This window comes from Crassostrea angulata, chromosome 2 (assembly GCF_025612915.1).
Source record: "Crassostrea angulata isolate pt1a10 chromosome 2, ASM2561291v2, whole genome shotgun sequence".
Classification (NCBI taxonomy): Eukaryota; Metazoa; Mollusca; class Bivalvia; order Ostreida; family Ostreidae; genus Magallana; species Magallana angulata.
Genome location: NC_069112.1, coordinates 19,186,079 through 19,205,146, shown reverse-complemented (window position 1 = coordinate 19,205,146; position 19,068 = coordinate 19,186,079). Strand labels below are relative to the sequence as shown.

Here is a 19,068-nt window from a genome sequence, read left to right as displayed (position 1 = left end):
AACTTTAACACGTGAAAATAGGTCCTGAAAATTAGGAAATGCATCGAATTGCCTTCCAGGCACATTGTCAAAAACTTCAGCCATCTTGAGTTGGTCAATAATTAACTCGACATCAGCCTTCTTGGATGTTTCAGCTCGAGTTGTCCCTTTTGGTTTCATGTTAATCTCTTTCATCACGTTCTGTTTTATTTCATCTTGCACCTGCAGTGATAAGGCTGCTTTTTTCGCACTTTGAAATGTAACATTTGCTCCTTGTGAGCGCACTTTCTCCTTTAATCTATGGACCATGATTTCCACCAGATTATCATTTGGAATGTTACGGCCGGTGCCACCAGAAAGATTTGATGTACAGTTCCACTTATATTCATAAGCATCTTTTGGACTTAGTATGCAAGAGTAATATGCCAAGAATCTAAACAACCAGATTTGGTATTTGGTGTGGCGACTTACACCTGAAAGTAACATTTGAAACTTTGCATTGGTCATTATCCTGTCACCATCACCCATAGAGTATCCATCATTGGTGTCCTTAAGCAGTAGTAGACATTTCATTAATGAGGCCCTGTATATCGCAATTCGATCTGGTTTCTTGTCTTCTTCAGTATCATTTTCAATGAAATCCCACAGATGTTTGTCCTTGAGGTGTCTTCTTAAATGCCCCACTGTCTTATACTTGTTGCCACAAGATACACATATATACTTTTGTAGGTCAGGATCAAGCATGTCTCGGATTTGCTGACTTTGGACGTCTAGTGCCTGTACTCTCTCCTCAAATCTTCCCAAATCTATAAAGACATGGAAAACTAAACAGTCACCTACATTGAAATCATTCATACACAACAGACCTACATTTAACCATGTACTTAGACTGGTGTTTTAAGTTTATTTGATACTGTGAAACTTTCATATTATCTTTAAATGAAATGAATAAATTATTCAATGAAATGGATGTAACATTACAGACCTTTAGTATTGTACATATATGTAAAATCTAATAACAGGCAATTTTATGTACGTGTAGTTTTTTGCATCATGTTAGTAAAAAAAAATGAAACGACTATTTCCAATGATCAATATCTCACCCAGATTAAGGTTTATATATTTATCTAGAATGTCCTTCGCAATTTGCCTGATGAACTTGCACTTCTCCTCTGGAGGTAGTATATCAAAAAGTTCCTGTTTTCGACTTGGTGGTGCATCCAAGTCATCCATTTCCAGGAGATGTAGGCATGCTCCTGTGACAAAACCGTCCAGGCAATCCATAAGAAATGCATAGTGGGCTCTTAAATGAATATAAGTATCAAAGATTAATCAATATTCTCAATACTATGTGTACTTGTGTATGTGTGTGTGCGTATATTAGAACTCCTTTTATTACATGTATTTGCATTGAAATTTTTTCTTTACATGTACTGTAAAGTCTTGTGTATAATACTATAACACAAGGTTTTATTCAGCCAAAATTTGATCATGTTATACAAATACATTTATCCATACCTGTACTTCTGAATAACTTCATCTCCACCATGGACATCAATTCTGTGAACAAAATTCCGTAACTGGCTTAAAGTTCCTACTTCAGCAGCTGAACTTGGCTTGTAGAATTGTTGATACACAAGCTGAAATAAACAAATCAAGTTTGGACATTACTACATGTATTTGAAACGTTACTCTTTAAATATAATTGAATATAATATGTTTTTACAACTTTTTTTGATAGAGAATTTGATTTTTTACAAACAGCTATGAAAGATACAAATTTTTAATAATCATATACCATAAATAGACTTTAAATATATATACATATTTTTAAAAAATTAATAGGGTTTTAAGGCTGCCTTTGAAAATATAAATAATATGCTCATCAATTGTAAACAAAAGAAATCTTGATTTTGGTACATGTACTTTTTCCCCAATTGGTAAAAACATTTTTTTTACAGATGGCCCAAGCTGAACTACATAAGATACAGTAAAACAGACTTTTAACTAAAGAATAATATTAATATTTCTTCCCCCAAATAGTCAAAATTTTGATAAGATATAACAATCTGCAATTCTATTAATAAAGTGTTTTCAGCTGCCCAAACAAGTTTGCATTTTATGTGTTTTACTGTACATAAATCAAAACAAGTGGTTTAAAGAAAATTGAATCAAAGTAACAAAATAGTAACAAAACTAAAGACTCTAAAAGTAGATAATAAACAGGGAAAACAAAAAGGGGTAGTAATACCATGTAGATATGATATTTGTATATAATTTGGCTTCATGATCTACACTTATTAAATTTTGTCAATATGGTAAATAAATTAATGGATAAAATTATTTTCCCAAAATATGTTTAATTTTAATGGTATAAATTTCTATTCTAAACAAATATTAATGCTACAAGTAACGACCAACAGACTATAAATGTAATAGCAAAGGACTCACAGTGCAATATAAAACTAAAATTATTATCCTAAAGCTTATATAGTGATCTCCAAATAAAGACATTGGTTGCAAATACATAATGATAAGATCAAATGATAATGATTGGAAACCTGTGATTCCTCTACTAAATAACTCAACGAATCAACATAAACCAAATACCTTTTCATTCATAAACAGCAACAAACAGAACTTTTTGGCTATTACCAAACACAGATTCATCATACGATGCAACCCCTCTGGTCTATGAATGACACCTGCCAGTTGATCAAATTCGGACCTGCCATTCATCATAGCTAGTTGAGCACTGTAAGCCCGTTCATTAGTCAAAACATCCCCACCAAATACCTTCTTCTGAATAACCTTTGGATTTTCATCTGATGTGTGCGCAATATAATTCATATGAATATGCTCTAAAATGGATATCATATCTTCGCTTTTATTTTCACTTTTGTCCAACAAATCTAGAACCACGAAGTCAGACTTCCTAGACATTTCAGCTCTATGAGGATGATCAATGACCTCTGGTAAATATGGGGCATATTTTTTGAAACACGCTACATACTTGACAATTATTTTCATCATATGAAACAAACAGTTCTGCTCCAAAAACTCACAATCTAAATGTGTTGGAATGAATACCCCATTAGTTACATCACTGATGGACAAAGAAGGTGGCTGATTGCTTAAACTGTTGCCAATAATCCGTTTCTGTAGCCCTATCAACAAAAACCAATGCAGACTCTTCCTTTGCTTTTCTTTGCTCATGTTTGACGGGCATTTGGAAATGTCAAAATTATCCCCAATTATTTCTGATGTTTTCAGATCTCTCGTACCTGATGTTTCAAGTACCCTCTTCTCATTGATAACTGTTGAGTTGATGTGTTCATTTTGGTATTCTGCTAGATCTACCTTCTTCTTTGCTGCTGCTGAGGAGGACACACTTAATCCCAACTTTTGGAACAAGTATATACACTGAAATGAGAGTCTAGTCATGAAAATGTTCCCCTTTGGCTATCAAATTTTTACTATAAGCATTCACATGTATCATGTATGATAAAAAAAGTGAGCAGACTTTGAAATGTAATTAAATATAAAAAACAAAACAAGGGTGCACCTTTGACCCTATTTCAAGCTATCTTCTTTCCTGTTTAATTCTTAATTTTATTCTTGCTTATAATAATAACAATACTGTGGAATCATTTTTATTCATGGGGTCAATGTTTGTGGATAGCCAAAATTTTCCTGGTATGTGGGAATGAAATCTCGTTGGCAATCTTGTTGGTAGCAAGTTCGGGATAATTTTAATAAATACACAAATGCTTGTATATTTCGTGGAGATGCAAATTTGTGGGCAAAAGTTACCCACAAAAGCACAAACATTGGTCCCCCACAAACAATGATGATTCCATAGAAAAAAAAACCCTATCAGGTAAACAAACCTCAAAATATCATTAACGCTTCAGGGTATAGATTCTCAAAACCATAAATGATTAATCTATGAGGATTTGTTTAAAAAACATAAAATTCAACAGTATTTAATGATTTTTACCTCATCTGTTGCTCCACTGTGGTCCAGAACCTGAGCAATAATATGATGAAGTGCAGACATGTGCATATTATTGTTTCTTGTAATTATTGCTGCTATTACTGCTACTTCATGTGAGCCTTTTACAGTGTTCGACAAAGTTTTATAAAACACAGGAGCATACAATTGTACTTCAAAAAGCAGTTGATCAAATTTGAAATTTGATAAGTTTTCACATTTTGCACTTCTCAGGCAGCAATTGGACCTCTTGGACACAAGGTTCATAATATCTTTTTTAATGTCATGTATAACACACATTATGAGCTCATCCTTCAGTAAAGAATTGTAGGCAAACTTTGCTATGCTCCTCTTTGGTTGTCCACTGGATATGGCTTTGATAACTCGTTTAAGTTCAGCGTCCTTCACAGTTCTAGACTTGATTTGTTTTCCAGTATTAAATAAAACCTACAATTCAATTTATTATGTACATTAGCCTACATATATATCTGCATTGTTTTGCATACTGTTAATAATGTGGAGGAAAAAATAACAAAAGTAAAGCTAAAGTATAAAACAGCAAAAATATATTCTTTGTGATTACAAATTGATTAGCTAAATTGTTACAGATTTTATATGAAGAAGAATTTAAGAAATATGGCAATATTCTTTTAAACTTGGATTTCAAATCAGTAAAAATCATCCAAATAAATAAATAATTGAATTAATTGAATTGAATAAATATCTATTTAATTGCTTTTCAGAATACCTTGCCTATTAAAGCACTATTTACACTGATTAATAGCTATATCACCTAATATTAACAAATCAGAAAAACTTACTTTAATTTTGCTAGGTGTAAACAATTTAATACATGGTTTGCGAGTTTTCTCTGGAGTCTTCACAAAACCTTTGAAAATACATTGAAAATATATAGATTTTGTCGGCTTTGCCGATGTTTCAATCATATCGAAATAGCAACTTTAGTCTATACACTTAATAAGAAACTTATAATGAACCGTGCCAGGGTTTACTGTGTTAAATGTAGTTAAAAAATGAATGACGAAATGATTTACATCAGTTTTTACATGCAGCACTAGCCAAGGGTTTACAATCAACTTTGCTCCTCTGCGCAGAGGAATTTAAACCCTTAACTATAGTGAAGATGAATATGCAGTTGCTATTTTGAATATAATGTTTATTTTATCTCACCTTGCTTACACTTCTTGACTTTCCTTGGAGTAGGTGAGTGTAGTATAGGCCTACTTCTCTTTGACCCATCCTCTTGAACATTTATATCGTTGGTCACACTTGCATCGCTCACACAGTTACTCGTACATGTAGTTTGTATACTCTTCAAATTTTCACGCATAGACTTTATAAGTTCGTTCTTCTCCTTCCTCAACTCCTCCAACTTATTAATTAAATCAAAATCTATTTTTGATAATTTCTTCAATTTAGAATAACAGTGGCTGCACACATACTTTGACAAACCGTCGTCCTCATGCGGCACATGTCCCAGCACTTCATACAGCTGTTGTGCAACCTCAAATGTGTTAGAGAAGATAGTTCTGCGGGATTTTTTATCCAGCTCACAAAAACATGTTCTGCAGTTGGCCGCAGCCATTGTTATTTATGAGCCATGGATTTTGATTGGTGTAAATTGAAGTAGCTAAAATACGTATTTTTGATATACAGCTATTAGAAGAAATGGTCGGGAAAAAATAGAAAAATAATAAGAATAATTTAAAAAACATATCTTAGTAATTATATATCGTGTTTTTCATCAATCACCTAAAAATTGTAATAATTATTGTATTTAAATTCTGTATGAAAACACAACGAACTACAACGTCAATTAGAAGATTCCCTGCGATCGCCTGGCTTCGCAACCAATCAGATTCCGTTGCGCGAGTTTCGATTTTGCCGGCTAAATCTGCCAAGGGTTGTAGAGGAGCAGAGTGGATCGTAAACCCTTGGCTAGCGAAGATGAGCGTTTTGATAAGATATCCTTTTATTTAGAATAATTTTGTATCAACAAAAAATGAACCAACGGTAAGCAATACTGAGAAGCATGCGGAGAGTAAAGAATACACTAAAGCGTTGGATAAGTCAAGGGGAATTTTTACTTCACCAATAAAGTCTCCTAAAGAAGTCAAACATTTTGATGTCTGGAGTGGAAAACACACGATCAATGACAAGCAATCATTTATACATAGGAAAAAACAGATAAGACGAAAAGAAACAGGGCATCATCAAGAATTTGTCAAACATCGACGTATATTTAGAAGACGTCGAAGACGAAACCATCGAAAACGGAACAGAAAAATAAACCTCTATCGTAAAAATGGTAGACGGAAGTACAGAAGGCGATTTCACAGTTCACAAAGATACAGAAAGAGATATAGAAAATACTCCCGCAAAGTGAATCGTAGACGTAAATACCGGACCAGACATTACAGTAGACGAAGACACAGGAGATTTAGAGGCAGATCCCACAAATTGTGGATAAAAAAGAGAACCTGGCATCGAAGAAAAATATATGCGTTTCAAAATATCAAAACATATAAGAACAGCAGATTGAGAAGAAAATACTACAAAAAAGGAATAAATAAGGTATTTTGGAAACGTAGAAGTAAATTCAGATTCCGAAATTACAATGGGCGTAGGAATAGAAAAATATCTAGTAAGATATACCACAAAGTTTGGATTCGGCATAGTTTCCGTTATCATAGAAGAAAATACAGATTCCAAAAAATTAGCCATAGAAGGCGCAAACAATTCAAAAACGTCCACAGACATTACAAAAGAAACTGGCACAAGCAAAGCAGGCAAAGAAGAATGGAAGCAACTCCAATTTATAAAGCAAGGCAAAGATTGTTGCATTCTGCCACGACTCGACATGTTTCTGGCTGGTTACGTGGTTTTGGAAAACGGGGAGTCATATCAATTCGTCGTAGAATAGATAAACGGTGGGAAAATGAACTTAAACAGCATAGAAAGACACAGAGAATAGCGAAACACATAAACTGGATAAAACGATTCCAACGGCAATATACCAAGTTGAGACACAGGAAGCATAGTATTCAACAGCGTCGACGTTATTATGAAAATCCTCATAGATATAGTCCAAACCATTCTCCACATCGTAGAGCACAATCTGTATCATTGAATGAGAAGGCTTATACTGGTTTGCAACACTCCGGCAAAACGTTTACAAGATATAGTCATAGAACCTGGTATATTCAGGGAAAGAAAAGAGTATATAACCCGAATATTAATCATTATCGAAAGTCCCAATTGCTTCGAAAGAAAATGTATAAAGAACATGGCGATGGGATTGGAAAGCAACATAAGTCTGAACGTTTTAAAGATACAATGTTGCCAACGTATGATCATCATAGTTTAGCAACAACTCCTGGTGTAAAATATGATTCAGGATTAAGTGATTCTGTACCAGACGAAAAGCATCCATGGGTATTTTGAAAAAGAACCCCCCCCCCCCCAACAAAAAAAAAAAATGATAACTAACATATAATAAAATTAAAGATTAGATTTATTACATTATAAACAACATATACTTTTAATATTTTATGTTAATTCATGCATGCATTTTAAGATAAGTCCATTCTTAGTCTGTGTCTTCAATGTAATTATTTAGTTTTACCTTAAACCAGGTGGAATGTTTTCTTTATAATCATTAAAAAAAGATGTTCATGTATACAGATACAGTGAAATAACATGAACCGTTTGTTTGTATACAATTTTTAAATTCTAGTTGGTGTTCTTATTTTGAAGTATAAAAGATCAATCATAAGCGGTTTGGTTTGCTTGGCTTGTTATAATGTAGACATTTAAAAGATATAAGTATTCTGCAGGATATGTAGTAAGGTATATTACAATATTGTCATAAAGACACACTGCATATCTTTTGGTGTACTTGAAACAGTTTCATTAACTTCATAATCTTTTTAACAAAATTATCGATAACATGTCGCTCTTTGAAATACTTTTTTAGAGATAGATATAAAACATAAAACAGTTGAAATATATTGTTATATTTATAATACATTAAAATAATTCTCTAATAATACTTACCCTAAAAATGGAATTTATATTTTATTTTATCATAATATTTTTTCAAGTAAGACATTTTAAAATACAAATGTACTGTGTTTCTTCAACAGAGAAGGACACGTGATAATAAGACTTAATATTCTAAAGATCAAATGTAGAATAAGTTTGAACATATTCTTTCAATCTATAAAACATGTCTTTTGTTCATAAAAATTACCATTTAAAGTATTGATAGAACTTTGAAAGCAGGATTGAAATAAGTTCCTCCTATAACGTAAAGTAAACACGGCATTTAAAACATGCATTAGTTGCCTGTAACATAACATTAGTTACATGTAATTAGTATTACAAGTAATGGGATATTGGATCGATATTTATAAACCTTCCCAACTACTTTTGAAGCTATAGAATATCTACATTCATATCAGCAGTGGAACAAATATTTTTTTCAAACACAACGATTAGCAAATTAATAAGATCTTCAACAAACTGTAAAATGAAGGTTCGGTATCGCGTTTGAAGAAGAGTCTTATCAATGTTTATGAAAAAACCCACCTATTTAAGAATATGTGAATAATAAGGACACTTATCAACAACATTCACCAACAAAAAAAAGTGAGACTCAATACAAAGATAGTCCATAGCCCATACATGATAAAAGAAGAATGAACATTTTAAATAATATATAATTAGTTTAATATGTAATGCTAGATAACGATGAACATTAAATAAAGCAAATTCAAATGACTAACAAGATAAAAAGACTGGCCTTTTTGCACCTTAAATTCTTTTGAGGAGATATGGAAGGATGAAAATTCGAAATTTCAAGATATCTGCGGTGTATGATTCATTTTGGTTCATATTTTGATAAAGAAAATTTTAATGCATATATAGGTGACACTCGATGGCCAAAACCTTTAATAGCTGAAATCTTTTCATCAACTTGATCCCGTTATGCATATTTAATTATTTTTCACTCTTGATAACTTGAATGATAAATATGTTTAAAAATCGTACATATTTATATATTAATGAGTTTGATATCATTTGATACCGATTTATTTTGCAATTAACAATACCTTTAATACTCATAAAAATGTAAAATCCGTTATCAGAAAAGTTGTTTGTGACAGTTTTGGTTGTAATTTGGACAGTGGTCAAAATGAGGAGCAAAATAAGAAACTTTAAACATCGACAAATGATTGAAGGAGTTGTCTTTATAATCAGCGTTATTGTGAAAAATAAACGACAACGACATCGAGAGATTATATTGGTGCAGTAACCTTTTAAAATACTTCAAAGATCTTGTCTATTTTACACTAAGCTATTGACGTTTTTCCTGTTTACAAGTATTTTGTTTTGCCTAAAATGCTTATTACATAATTGTCCCGTGATAAAATTTTTAGAGTTTATATGTTTATATTTTCCTCTTTCTTCTAACGTTAGCTGAGCATCATGGCTACCAAAAAGGTTCTTTTCATTATGATTATAGTCGCAATATGTGTGAATCTCTACCAAGTTGAAGGGACTGTGGAAAATGTACGATCCCAGTCCAAAGGTACGTGTTACAAATTCATTTTTTTATCGAAAGGGGCAGGAATGATAATAAGATTTTCTGCTATAATAGGATCAGGTTGATTTTTTTTTTCAATTATTACCAACAATAGATACGTTTAGCAGTGATCTGAAAATCATGTAAAATGAACGTTAATAAAAGTGGTTAAGAGGTTTTCATGTAACACAGATTTTTAGCGTTTATTTTAAAATCAAATAAATTTTTCGGTAGACCTCCAATAAAAACTCAATAAAAAACACACTTTTAACAAGTGTTTGATCTATCAATTTATTAAAAAAAGGTATACAATCCGGACGGATTTCTGTCAGTAGAAGACGTGGGGGCATCATAAACACGGGCCCGCGTCCAAGGACAAGGCCCGGGAGAAGACAGGGCTAGGAGTACACTGACCTTGCCAGCTTAATTCCACGACGTATAAAGCCGAAATGTACCACAATAAAGAAACAAAACCTTTATTCCACAGAGAAGATTTAACTAATTTATACATTTGGAACATAATCATACGAAAATTACGAAAATTATTGTCATCACCTCAATAAAAGCTTTTTAATAAAGCATCTGATTTATTATCAATTATTATTAATGTTTTTATTAACTACCAATAACTGTTTGAAACTCCAAAAAAGAAACTGTTTAACAAACAACTTTCTCATTCTCTTTGGTCCTAAAATATGGCGGTCTCGGAAAAAAAATAATACCGAGATTTACCAGATTTTGAAGCTTGTCTGTACAGACTGGCGGGGATAATACCAACGATATAATAGGAGCAGAGCAAACTCGGACCTCTGAAAGAGAAATAAAGGTGGAATCAGGTGCCATGAATGAGTGACAATCCTCTTCTGAGCCATGTTAGGCAAATGCATTAACTAGGAAACAGCTATAAGACATGCTATTTGGCCCACTTCAGTGGTGGTAAATTTATAATGTCTAAACATGTTTATGCTACCTATGATTAATGGGCATGGTCACGATTTTGGTCAATTTTTTCTTTTTCCGATTTCCAATGTTTAATTAAGTAAGGCATTTTTTATATGTAACCAAAATTTGAGCGTTATTCGTTGAGTTATAAGTGAGTTACAGAGCTGACAATTCCTTACTACATGTTTGTAAACAAATGTTAACGACGAGTTCCAATACTGCACATAAAGTTTATTGTATGTATCTACTTTAGAGGTTCATAAACACGGCATAACTATTATTTGATTAAAAAGATGTACATGTTAATTTAATTTCTAGTTTGACTTTGCACATCCGCGTAAAATATCATGGAATGGTTCGTGCGGAAACACATGTGACTTTAATTCGCAACTAAATTTATTTAATTTGCAATCGAGCGATTGCCGTTCCTTTTTAGACGGAGACTCTACGAGCCTCCTCTATTGCTACCGGTCAGCTTGCATGTGACGTCGATAATGAACTTGGTGGATTCAACGGACACATAATAGCACCAAAATTCGCAATATTCGTTAAGGATTCATATTTCAATATTATTATTGAAGTAACAATTTACATGTATTTGCAATTACAAAATATACAATAAATAGAACTATACATGTGGCAATCAATGAAAATTATTTTTCTTGTTAATTCTGGCCAATACATGAAACTCCCAGTAATATGAATAAGCATGAGTTTAAGGTGGACGGAATATTGAATAATAATGTGATTGAATGGATATGGCGTGGTTCTTTTTCTGTATCGTATATTACTTGCTCATTATCAATTAATCTCCTGCAGAGACGTAACTTTTTATGTATAGCTACCCCCCCATCCCAGTATCGATCCAATTAACTGATTATTCACCAAGTTGAACCACTGCTATGTGAAGCTTGAATATCCCCCAATTAAGTTCCGTCAGCCGTGATCGTAGTATTGCGTATTTTTTTTTAAAGATTTACTTTACTAATTTTTAAGATGACCTTCTTTAATTTTGACTGTAATCAGTAAAGCGTTTGGCATGCATACTAATCCTACTATGATGATAATGAAACAAATACATTTAACATCCAGATTTCACCATTTACACTTTGACGACCCCCCCCCCCCCCCTTCTCTTTATCTTGGTTATTTCCCGTTTTAAACAAAGTTAAATAAAAGAATAGAAGTCATTCATGTTATAAAAGATTGCATCTTTTTACTGCAATAATAAGCTTGCAGTTGCGTGTTATAGATATATCCGGAATTTGAAATTTATTTCTTAAAAATTTTGTTTACACCATATGTCAAATCTGTAGAAATTCGTAATATTTTAACTCCCTTGCAGAAAATTACGCTGAAATGTTTAAATGCAACCGATGTGCTAAGATGTTGATCAATAGGCTGAGCTATCAATATTTACTGTTTGGACAGTTTGAAATGATTGATTTAAAGGTAAATTGAGAATTTTCAAATTTTACAAAGCGTTATTTTAAAATTCGTGTAAGTGGAAAACTGTAAATATATTTGATTACTCTCTACAATCGAATCCATACATTCTGCAAAACAACGACAACTTTGCGAGATTGAGAGCATGCATGCATTAAGTAACATTAAGGATTTTCGAGCAGGGACGATTTTTTTTATGAAAAAAAATTGCTGTTTATGAGTTTTTACCGATTATTTATCATAAATTTTAGTATGTATTGTGAATCATTATTTATAATCGTAATAAAAAACTATTTTTCTCTCTTGTAAAATATTTATTTTTGCATATTCCATAAAAAAGCATGAATATGTAAGCAATTCAAAAGTAGTTTTATCCTGTAGTATCTACATGTAGTTTTGCAAACTCTTATGATACTCCATATATTTTTGGAGTTTATTTCAATCAACTCCCCAATGCAGTTACTCTGGCATATCGGAAGTGAAACTGTGTTTGTACCTAAGCACAAATCATCGCCGTTTACAAGACTTTAAGTTAGTTCTCGGAAATAATCGATAAATTCGATGTAATGTATTCTGAATTATTGTTTTTTAAGGAAACTTCTTTATGAATACATTGAAAACAGTCAGTTTTAAATGGTAAGGACAATTTAGATAATTTTTTGTAATAGTATGTGTATCTACGCCAGAGTTCAATATAGTATCGTTCAAACAGACGTTCGTTTGTCTCCGTAAATCTCCGTCAAGCAGAGAGTCCCTCTTGCTTGTCGGAGATTAACGGGTCAACCGTGCGTCTGGTTGAAGTAGACTGGAGTTAAATATTGCTTGGAACCATACACTGTTCGAGAAATAATGATACATAGTTTGATTGAATTAATTCTCTCTTTAAATATTACACAACATGATTTATATGGTGTTTACCCGGAATTCTTAAAATTGTAGGAAAAGCCCAATAATTCATTTTTTTAAAAATGTGCGTATTTCAAACCCGGATTAAAAACTATTTGTCATGCCAAATTACATATCGTTGATATTTAAATAAATAGAAATCGATAAAATCACTTCCTGTCAGTACTTCAATACCTTGATTATTAGTTTAATCTCCACTGAAATGATGCCTCCATCTATCAGTACTTTCAGTACTTTGATTATATTATTCAGTCTAAACCTAATGCAATTTTATACAAGCTTTGATGTAGTATTTATTTACAAATTAGAACTTGTTACCGACAAAATTACGTCCCCACTTACCAGGAAAATTTTGGCTACCACGAGCATTGGCTCCTAACGAATAAAAATGATTCCACAGTAATTTAGATTATCAAACACATTGTTCGGTGGTTTCTGTTTTGTCAAACCATGATGTATATAATAATTTGGGTAAAATCAGGTTGTGACCCATCTGCTGAATTGTATCTAAATTGACTAATCTCTTTGATTAGACTGAATTTGAGAAAACTTTTGAAAAAAAATGTTGAAAACATCTTACGTATTTTGATGATTTTGGTTACCATGTTCGTACGCAACTGTGAAAAATGATCTTTATTCATAAACATTTAATGTTTATTCACTGAAATTCGCTTGTTCACATGTTTGACAAAATGACTAAAATTGGGCCAGTTGATCAAATAGAACGGATGATATAGTACAAGGTCCACAGATGATTCCAGACGTTGTTTTGCAATTCAACATCTTTACGTCATTTGGTGTCCAATTAACGACAATGATTATTTGAAGTCAGAAAGAAGGAAAACTACTACAAAAGCTCTCAAAATTTTTGCAAAGATCACAACACGTGTGGAGAGTCTTGATGACGTTTTTTCAGCTTTTGTGGTATTTTGCTTGGCTATGTAAATCCATGTCACACAAGTTCCTTAAGAAAAAATTGTTACATAAGCTGTAGCAATCGTCTGTTTTCCACTTTCTAACGCTAAGATATTATGACTTGGAAAATTCTTTTAATTGTGTGCATTGTTGGAATAATGGTGAATTTTCACCAAGTGGAAGGAGTTTTAGAAAATGACCTATATCAATCCCGAGGTAAGAGTGACAATCTAGGAATTGAACGAAGAAGAGGAAAGGGGTTATTTTTGAAACGAGTATTTAAATGAAGACGAATCCATAAACACAAATGTGTTTTAATAGGTTTTTAAGTATTGGCACTTAACTGGTGATTTCTGCATGATATGTACTTTAAATGGCAAGGTTTAACATTTGTTTTCTGTTTATTCAGTCTTCAAAGATATCCTTCGAAAAAGTCTCACCAGAAATAGACGAAGCATAAACAGATTTTGGGATGGAAGTTGTACGAAGATAGGGAGAGGAGGATGGTTTTGGGGGGATTAGAAGAAAAACAATTAACCATTTAAGTGTATCCAAGATATTGGATTTCCTGACAACATGGTGGAATAATACTGTGTGGCATACATTGAACTTTTAAACTTAGTCGAGAAGATTTCACTCTTTTGGTTATTTGAACTTTTGTCTGACAAAGATAATAGTGTGGGTTTTTTTTTTCAAAACAAAAATTAAACAAGTGCATCATCTTATTTATATTTTATGGCAATTAAATGCTGATTTATAGTTGGATTCTGTTTTTACATGGTCCTTAAGCACAGACATGAAAGAATTCTGTGCGTCAGCTTAATTTAATTAATTTATTTGTACAACATGGCATATATTGGAGATCGACAATGGCCCAAATAACGAGATAAAATAGTTTATTACATGTATACGTCTGTGAATATTTTCTATGTAAAAGTACAAAACATAAACATGCCATTCTAATCGTGAACTAGTTTTCTTGTATCTACCTATGCTGAAAAGTCATTGTCAAACCAATCACCGGCCGCATTCGATTTCCCTCGTTTTTTAAGCTTGGAACACCTTTGGGTAATATAAGTCGCTACGTTAAATTCAAAGTGACATAACTCTAATTTTTTAACCACCAAAATAATCTGCATTGCAGAGAAGTACAGTTTTATTTTGGTATAATAAAGTACCTATTTTCTGGATATAATGAAAGTAGTATGTCTCCATTGATGGTAAGAACTTTTATCGGCTTCGCTCGAGGAAATAGTAACTGTCTCGAGGGACAATTATTTTGATATTGTCTACATTTTGAGTGAATATGTATACAATATCTTCGTTAAATATGTTTTTATGAATGAAAATGTGATAATGAATCATCTTTATAAGTCCATTTTAATTTGATGCAAAAATGGGATTATTCGGGTGACAGTCGGCAATTCACTAGCGATTGTCATGGCCGGTATCGAACTCTATTTTTTGTAGACCGACCAATTTTGTGTCCATCAGGCCAATATCAATTTTTTTCTACATCGGTGGCAGACTTCTTCAGTTGAAAAAGGTGTTGAATCGAGCTACTTTCAGTCATCATCGGAACATCGACAGACAGGTTAATGTTATGTCTCAAAACTCTGGTAGTGACGGTTTTAGATTTTTTCTTGACTTTATATTTATAGGAAGTATAAATGTGCGGCATCATTTATTATAATGCCACTGGTTCTCCCTTGTCTCATCGTATATGAAATTTATATTATTTCAACATAAATTGTGTAAGTTTATTTGCATTTATCGTGTCAGCGGGATATCAAAAGGATGTATGTATGATTTGGATTAGGTTATAAGCTTAAAAAATGACAGATATAATTTTGTTATTGACTATATATATACAAACACTGTATGTATTAATTAGTTCTTTATAGTGCAATTCAAAGTGTCTTGCTGATGGCCAATGAACAGGAGTTCTACTTGACTTTTTTTTTTTATTCTTACTGGGTTTTTTTTTTCAGAATAAACTATACAAAAACACTTAAGCGGCAATCCATTCTTCAAAATATATTGTACTTTACATCAAAAGAAAAAGTGTTGCTAATGATAGTCTAATGGTGTCTTCCTGTTGACAAGTAAACCTCGTGGTAAGATTACAGGGAACATTACTGTCACGTGAGTCGGGCTTTTTCGCCATTATTTTTGCATTGATCTCCATTCTGACGCTAGCCTTCAGCCATGATAACTTTGCGATTCAGTGTTGTACTTTTGTTCATGCTGGGGGTGTTGCTGACTCCTCTTTATGTGGTTTTGAAAATACAGAGGGGCGTGTCATGAATTGATGTTTTCTCATTTAACATTCATAATTCTTTTTTTTAAAGATGGAACACGTTCATTATACAACACTGACAAAACATCACTAAGCTCCATCGTTATTTTGTTAGGGAAACACTTGATATCGTTTTTTTTTTTCATTGATCTTCTTCTGTTAAGAAAACAGTGTCAGTAAAATGAATTCATAATTTTTGACATGAATTATTTATAGCCATGTAGTTCAATATTTGATATCTTTAAAAACATTTGCCTGCTGCTAAACTTACATTCGTGTGAATTTTAAAACGATGTGTTAATGCGGATTATTTTTGGAAAATGTATCTTTATTGACATTGTTACGATGTTGTTTTCCATTTAATGCAACACCAGTTGCATATGTACGATATCGTACTTCTTGAAAGACAGTTTAAGCTATATTTCATTCATTAACACATTTCAGGGGAAAATTGGATAGATAGAATCTATCCTGCAGGAAGAAGAGACGGAATATTCGTCGTTTTCCCAGGCTAAGGCCTCCATCTGGGGACAGAAAGTGACTATCAAGAATAAACACATGATCCCATTTTTTAGATTTGATATTGGTTGTATACAGCGATAAAATGACGATGTTATTAACCTAAATTTCATTTTAATAATAAAAAAGTTAAGATTGTTTTGTTTTTGAATATGTGTTTCCCTTTTCAAGGTATTTCGCCTTCAATAGAATACCTAAATAGGATTTTCAATTTGGGAAAGCAAGATATTTTGTTATATTTTGTTATATAATCAATGATGATTTACAGTTTAAAAGACATCGACTTAAATTAATATAATTTAATTTTGGTAATTACGCCTCATTTGGTTGGCTGATGCATATGGAGGGACATGTATTATATTGTATAAGATACCTTGTTATGGGGACACACTTCCTTGACAACATCTATCCGGAACTACTTTTTTACATTATGTTAACCTTACATGTACATGTATACTTGCATGCATGTGTGTACCAAAGTGAATAATTTTATAGTAAATGATTAAGTTTGATCTCCTTCCATTTGCATTATATGCATTTAAAATTAAATGTAAATACTTTAATTTGTTTAATTTAAAAAAAATGTCCCCAATATTTCTAAACTAAAAAGAAATTAAAAATGTCTCATAAATGAAACTGAAACAACTTCAAGACAGACAAAATTGCATGTCTAGGAAAAGAAGCACAAAACGGGGGTGGGTGGGGTTGTTGAATCTTTTTCAGTGTAAAGGCAAAATAAAATAAATAATGCACATGTATTTATAGAAATAACACATATCAAAGATATGGGTTGAAAAAAAATGTTAATAAATTTTATACCACAGTTGAAATAAACGCCTATATAATTTACCAAAACACCACATTGTAATTGGGAATTGCACCCATATCTCTCGTTTCAGAGCGATTCCTAGATTAATGGTGGTATTTTGCTGTAGTTTTAATATTCTGATCACAGGGGCTTGTGTAAAAAAAAACTGTTAAAAAAGTTGGTAATGTACGTTGGAGGAAAAATATTTTAATTTATTTATTTGCTCTCCAAGGTACCGAGTTTTTGAACAATTTTTTTCTAAACAAGCTCTCTGCGTTTTGATGCCTCTTTTCGTAAAAAACATTTGCGAGCAAACAGAATTTCCATCTGATTGAGCTATATTATAGACTGTTGAAGAATGATGTCGGGACAATAGATCTAAGCATAGACTGTTAATATGAATCCTCTGTTATAGGAGTAACAATTGGAATTGCTCGCCGGCTCAGACAAAACAAATGAACGACACCTAGTTGACTTACTGTAAAACCGCAAAATACAAACAATCCATTTCAACATGTTCGGTCATTTCACACACCACTCTCAATCCCGAGTCGATCTCCGAACATGAACTTGCCGCATGTGCTACATTTACGGCCCCAATAGACCTGTCCCTGCAATCTTCAAACCTACTCTCTTTTGAGTTTAAGTCTAATTTAACTTTTAACAAATGCACCTTTAAATTGGAGAAGTAACCTGTTAATGTCGCAAAGTCGCAAACCAGCGTCCAAACACCAAATTTAAATATGGTCGCCACTCATAGCTTCGTTCTAATCTGGGTCACCTGTTACTTAGGATGTTCTAATGGTAGTTTAAAATGTCTTTTAGGATTAAAACGAAAGCATGAAAATTGTACGGAGAGTTAGTTTTGTTGAATGTATCAAGTTATAAGGAATAATTTTAATTTTGACGTCTGTTATACGATATAATATAACTTGAGACAGTTTACGCTTTTTTATAAACGTTTTGCGGGTGTAAAGCGTAAAAGTCCCAAGTTATGTCAAATCGTATAACATACGTCAAAATTAAATTCATTCCGTAATTAACATTTTAGAATATCTCTGTTATTTAAAGAAAACCTTTCGCTGCAGAGTTAGAGTAAAGTATGCTGTTCACAAGCCACAAGAAGAATAAATATTTACAATTGTAACATTAGACAATGGAAACGTGCATTTTAAATGTTTAACTATCTAGCAAATCTAAGAATTATCTTTTATCAATCTAATGTTAAAATATTTTGTACTTAACATAAATTAGCACGACAAAAACTTGAGGAATATGTGATATTTTATACTGTAATTAGGAAAATATTAGTCCCTTTTTTCACTCCTTTTGCCTTTGTTGTCAGCAGGCGAATTTAAGACGGTTCGAATCTTAAATAATAAAATTATTGTGTTATTTACTGAAAGATTATCTATAACATACTAGTACTTGTCAGGACGAAACTGTTGTAAGTGTAGAAGGGGGATAAAATCAAGGTATAAAAATAACACACAAATAACACACGAATTTTATCGAGAATACACATACAAGTAAAAGAATTCCAATTAAAATAGATAGAATGAATATTTCCATTAATTCATAACTGACAATTCATTTATTTTTAGAAAAATAAAAAAAACTAGAGCAAAGCTCGTTGCAAAGCAACGAGTGGG

General features: G+C 32.2%; 1 protein-coding gene, 2 long non-coding RNA genes and 1 pseudogene across 3 annotated transcripts; 2 read left to right on the top strand and 2 right to left on the bottom strand.

Annotated features, from left to right (window-relative positions):
* Nucleotides 1–42: 42 nt before the first annotated feature.
* Nucleotides 43–3,252, bottom strand: LOC128171206 (uncharacterized; annotated as a pseudogene).
* On the bottom strand, nt 3,226–5,938 carry LOC128173986 (uncharacterized; the record flags this gene model as incomplete). Its single annotated transcript, XM_052839637.1, has 4 exons — nt 5,165–5,938; nt 4,795–4,862; nt 3,980–4,420; nt 3,226–3,402 (listed from the first exon to the last, which is right to left on the bottom strand). Coding segments are annotated over exons 1-4 (1,101 nt in total), but the record flags the coding sequence as incomplete, so codon positions are not given.
* Nucleotides 5,939–8,951: 3,013 nt separating this feature from the next.
* LOC128170847 (uncharacterized) lies at nt 8,952–10,160 on the top strand. Its single transcript, XR_008241924.1, has 2 exons — nt 8,952–9,587; nt 9,886–10,160. It is a non-coding gene; the product is annotated as an uncharacterized LOC128170847 (long non-coding RNA).
* Nucleotides 10,161–12,811: 2,651 nt separating this feature from the next.
* On the top strand, nt 12,812–14,696 carry LOC128170848 (uncharacterized). Its single transcript, XR_008241925.1, has 2 exons — nt 12,812–14,006; nt 14,200–14,696. It is a non-coding gene; the product is annotated as an uncharacterized LOC128170848 (long non-coding RNA).
* Nucleotides 14,697–19,068: the final 4,372 nt, after the last annotated feature.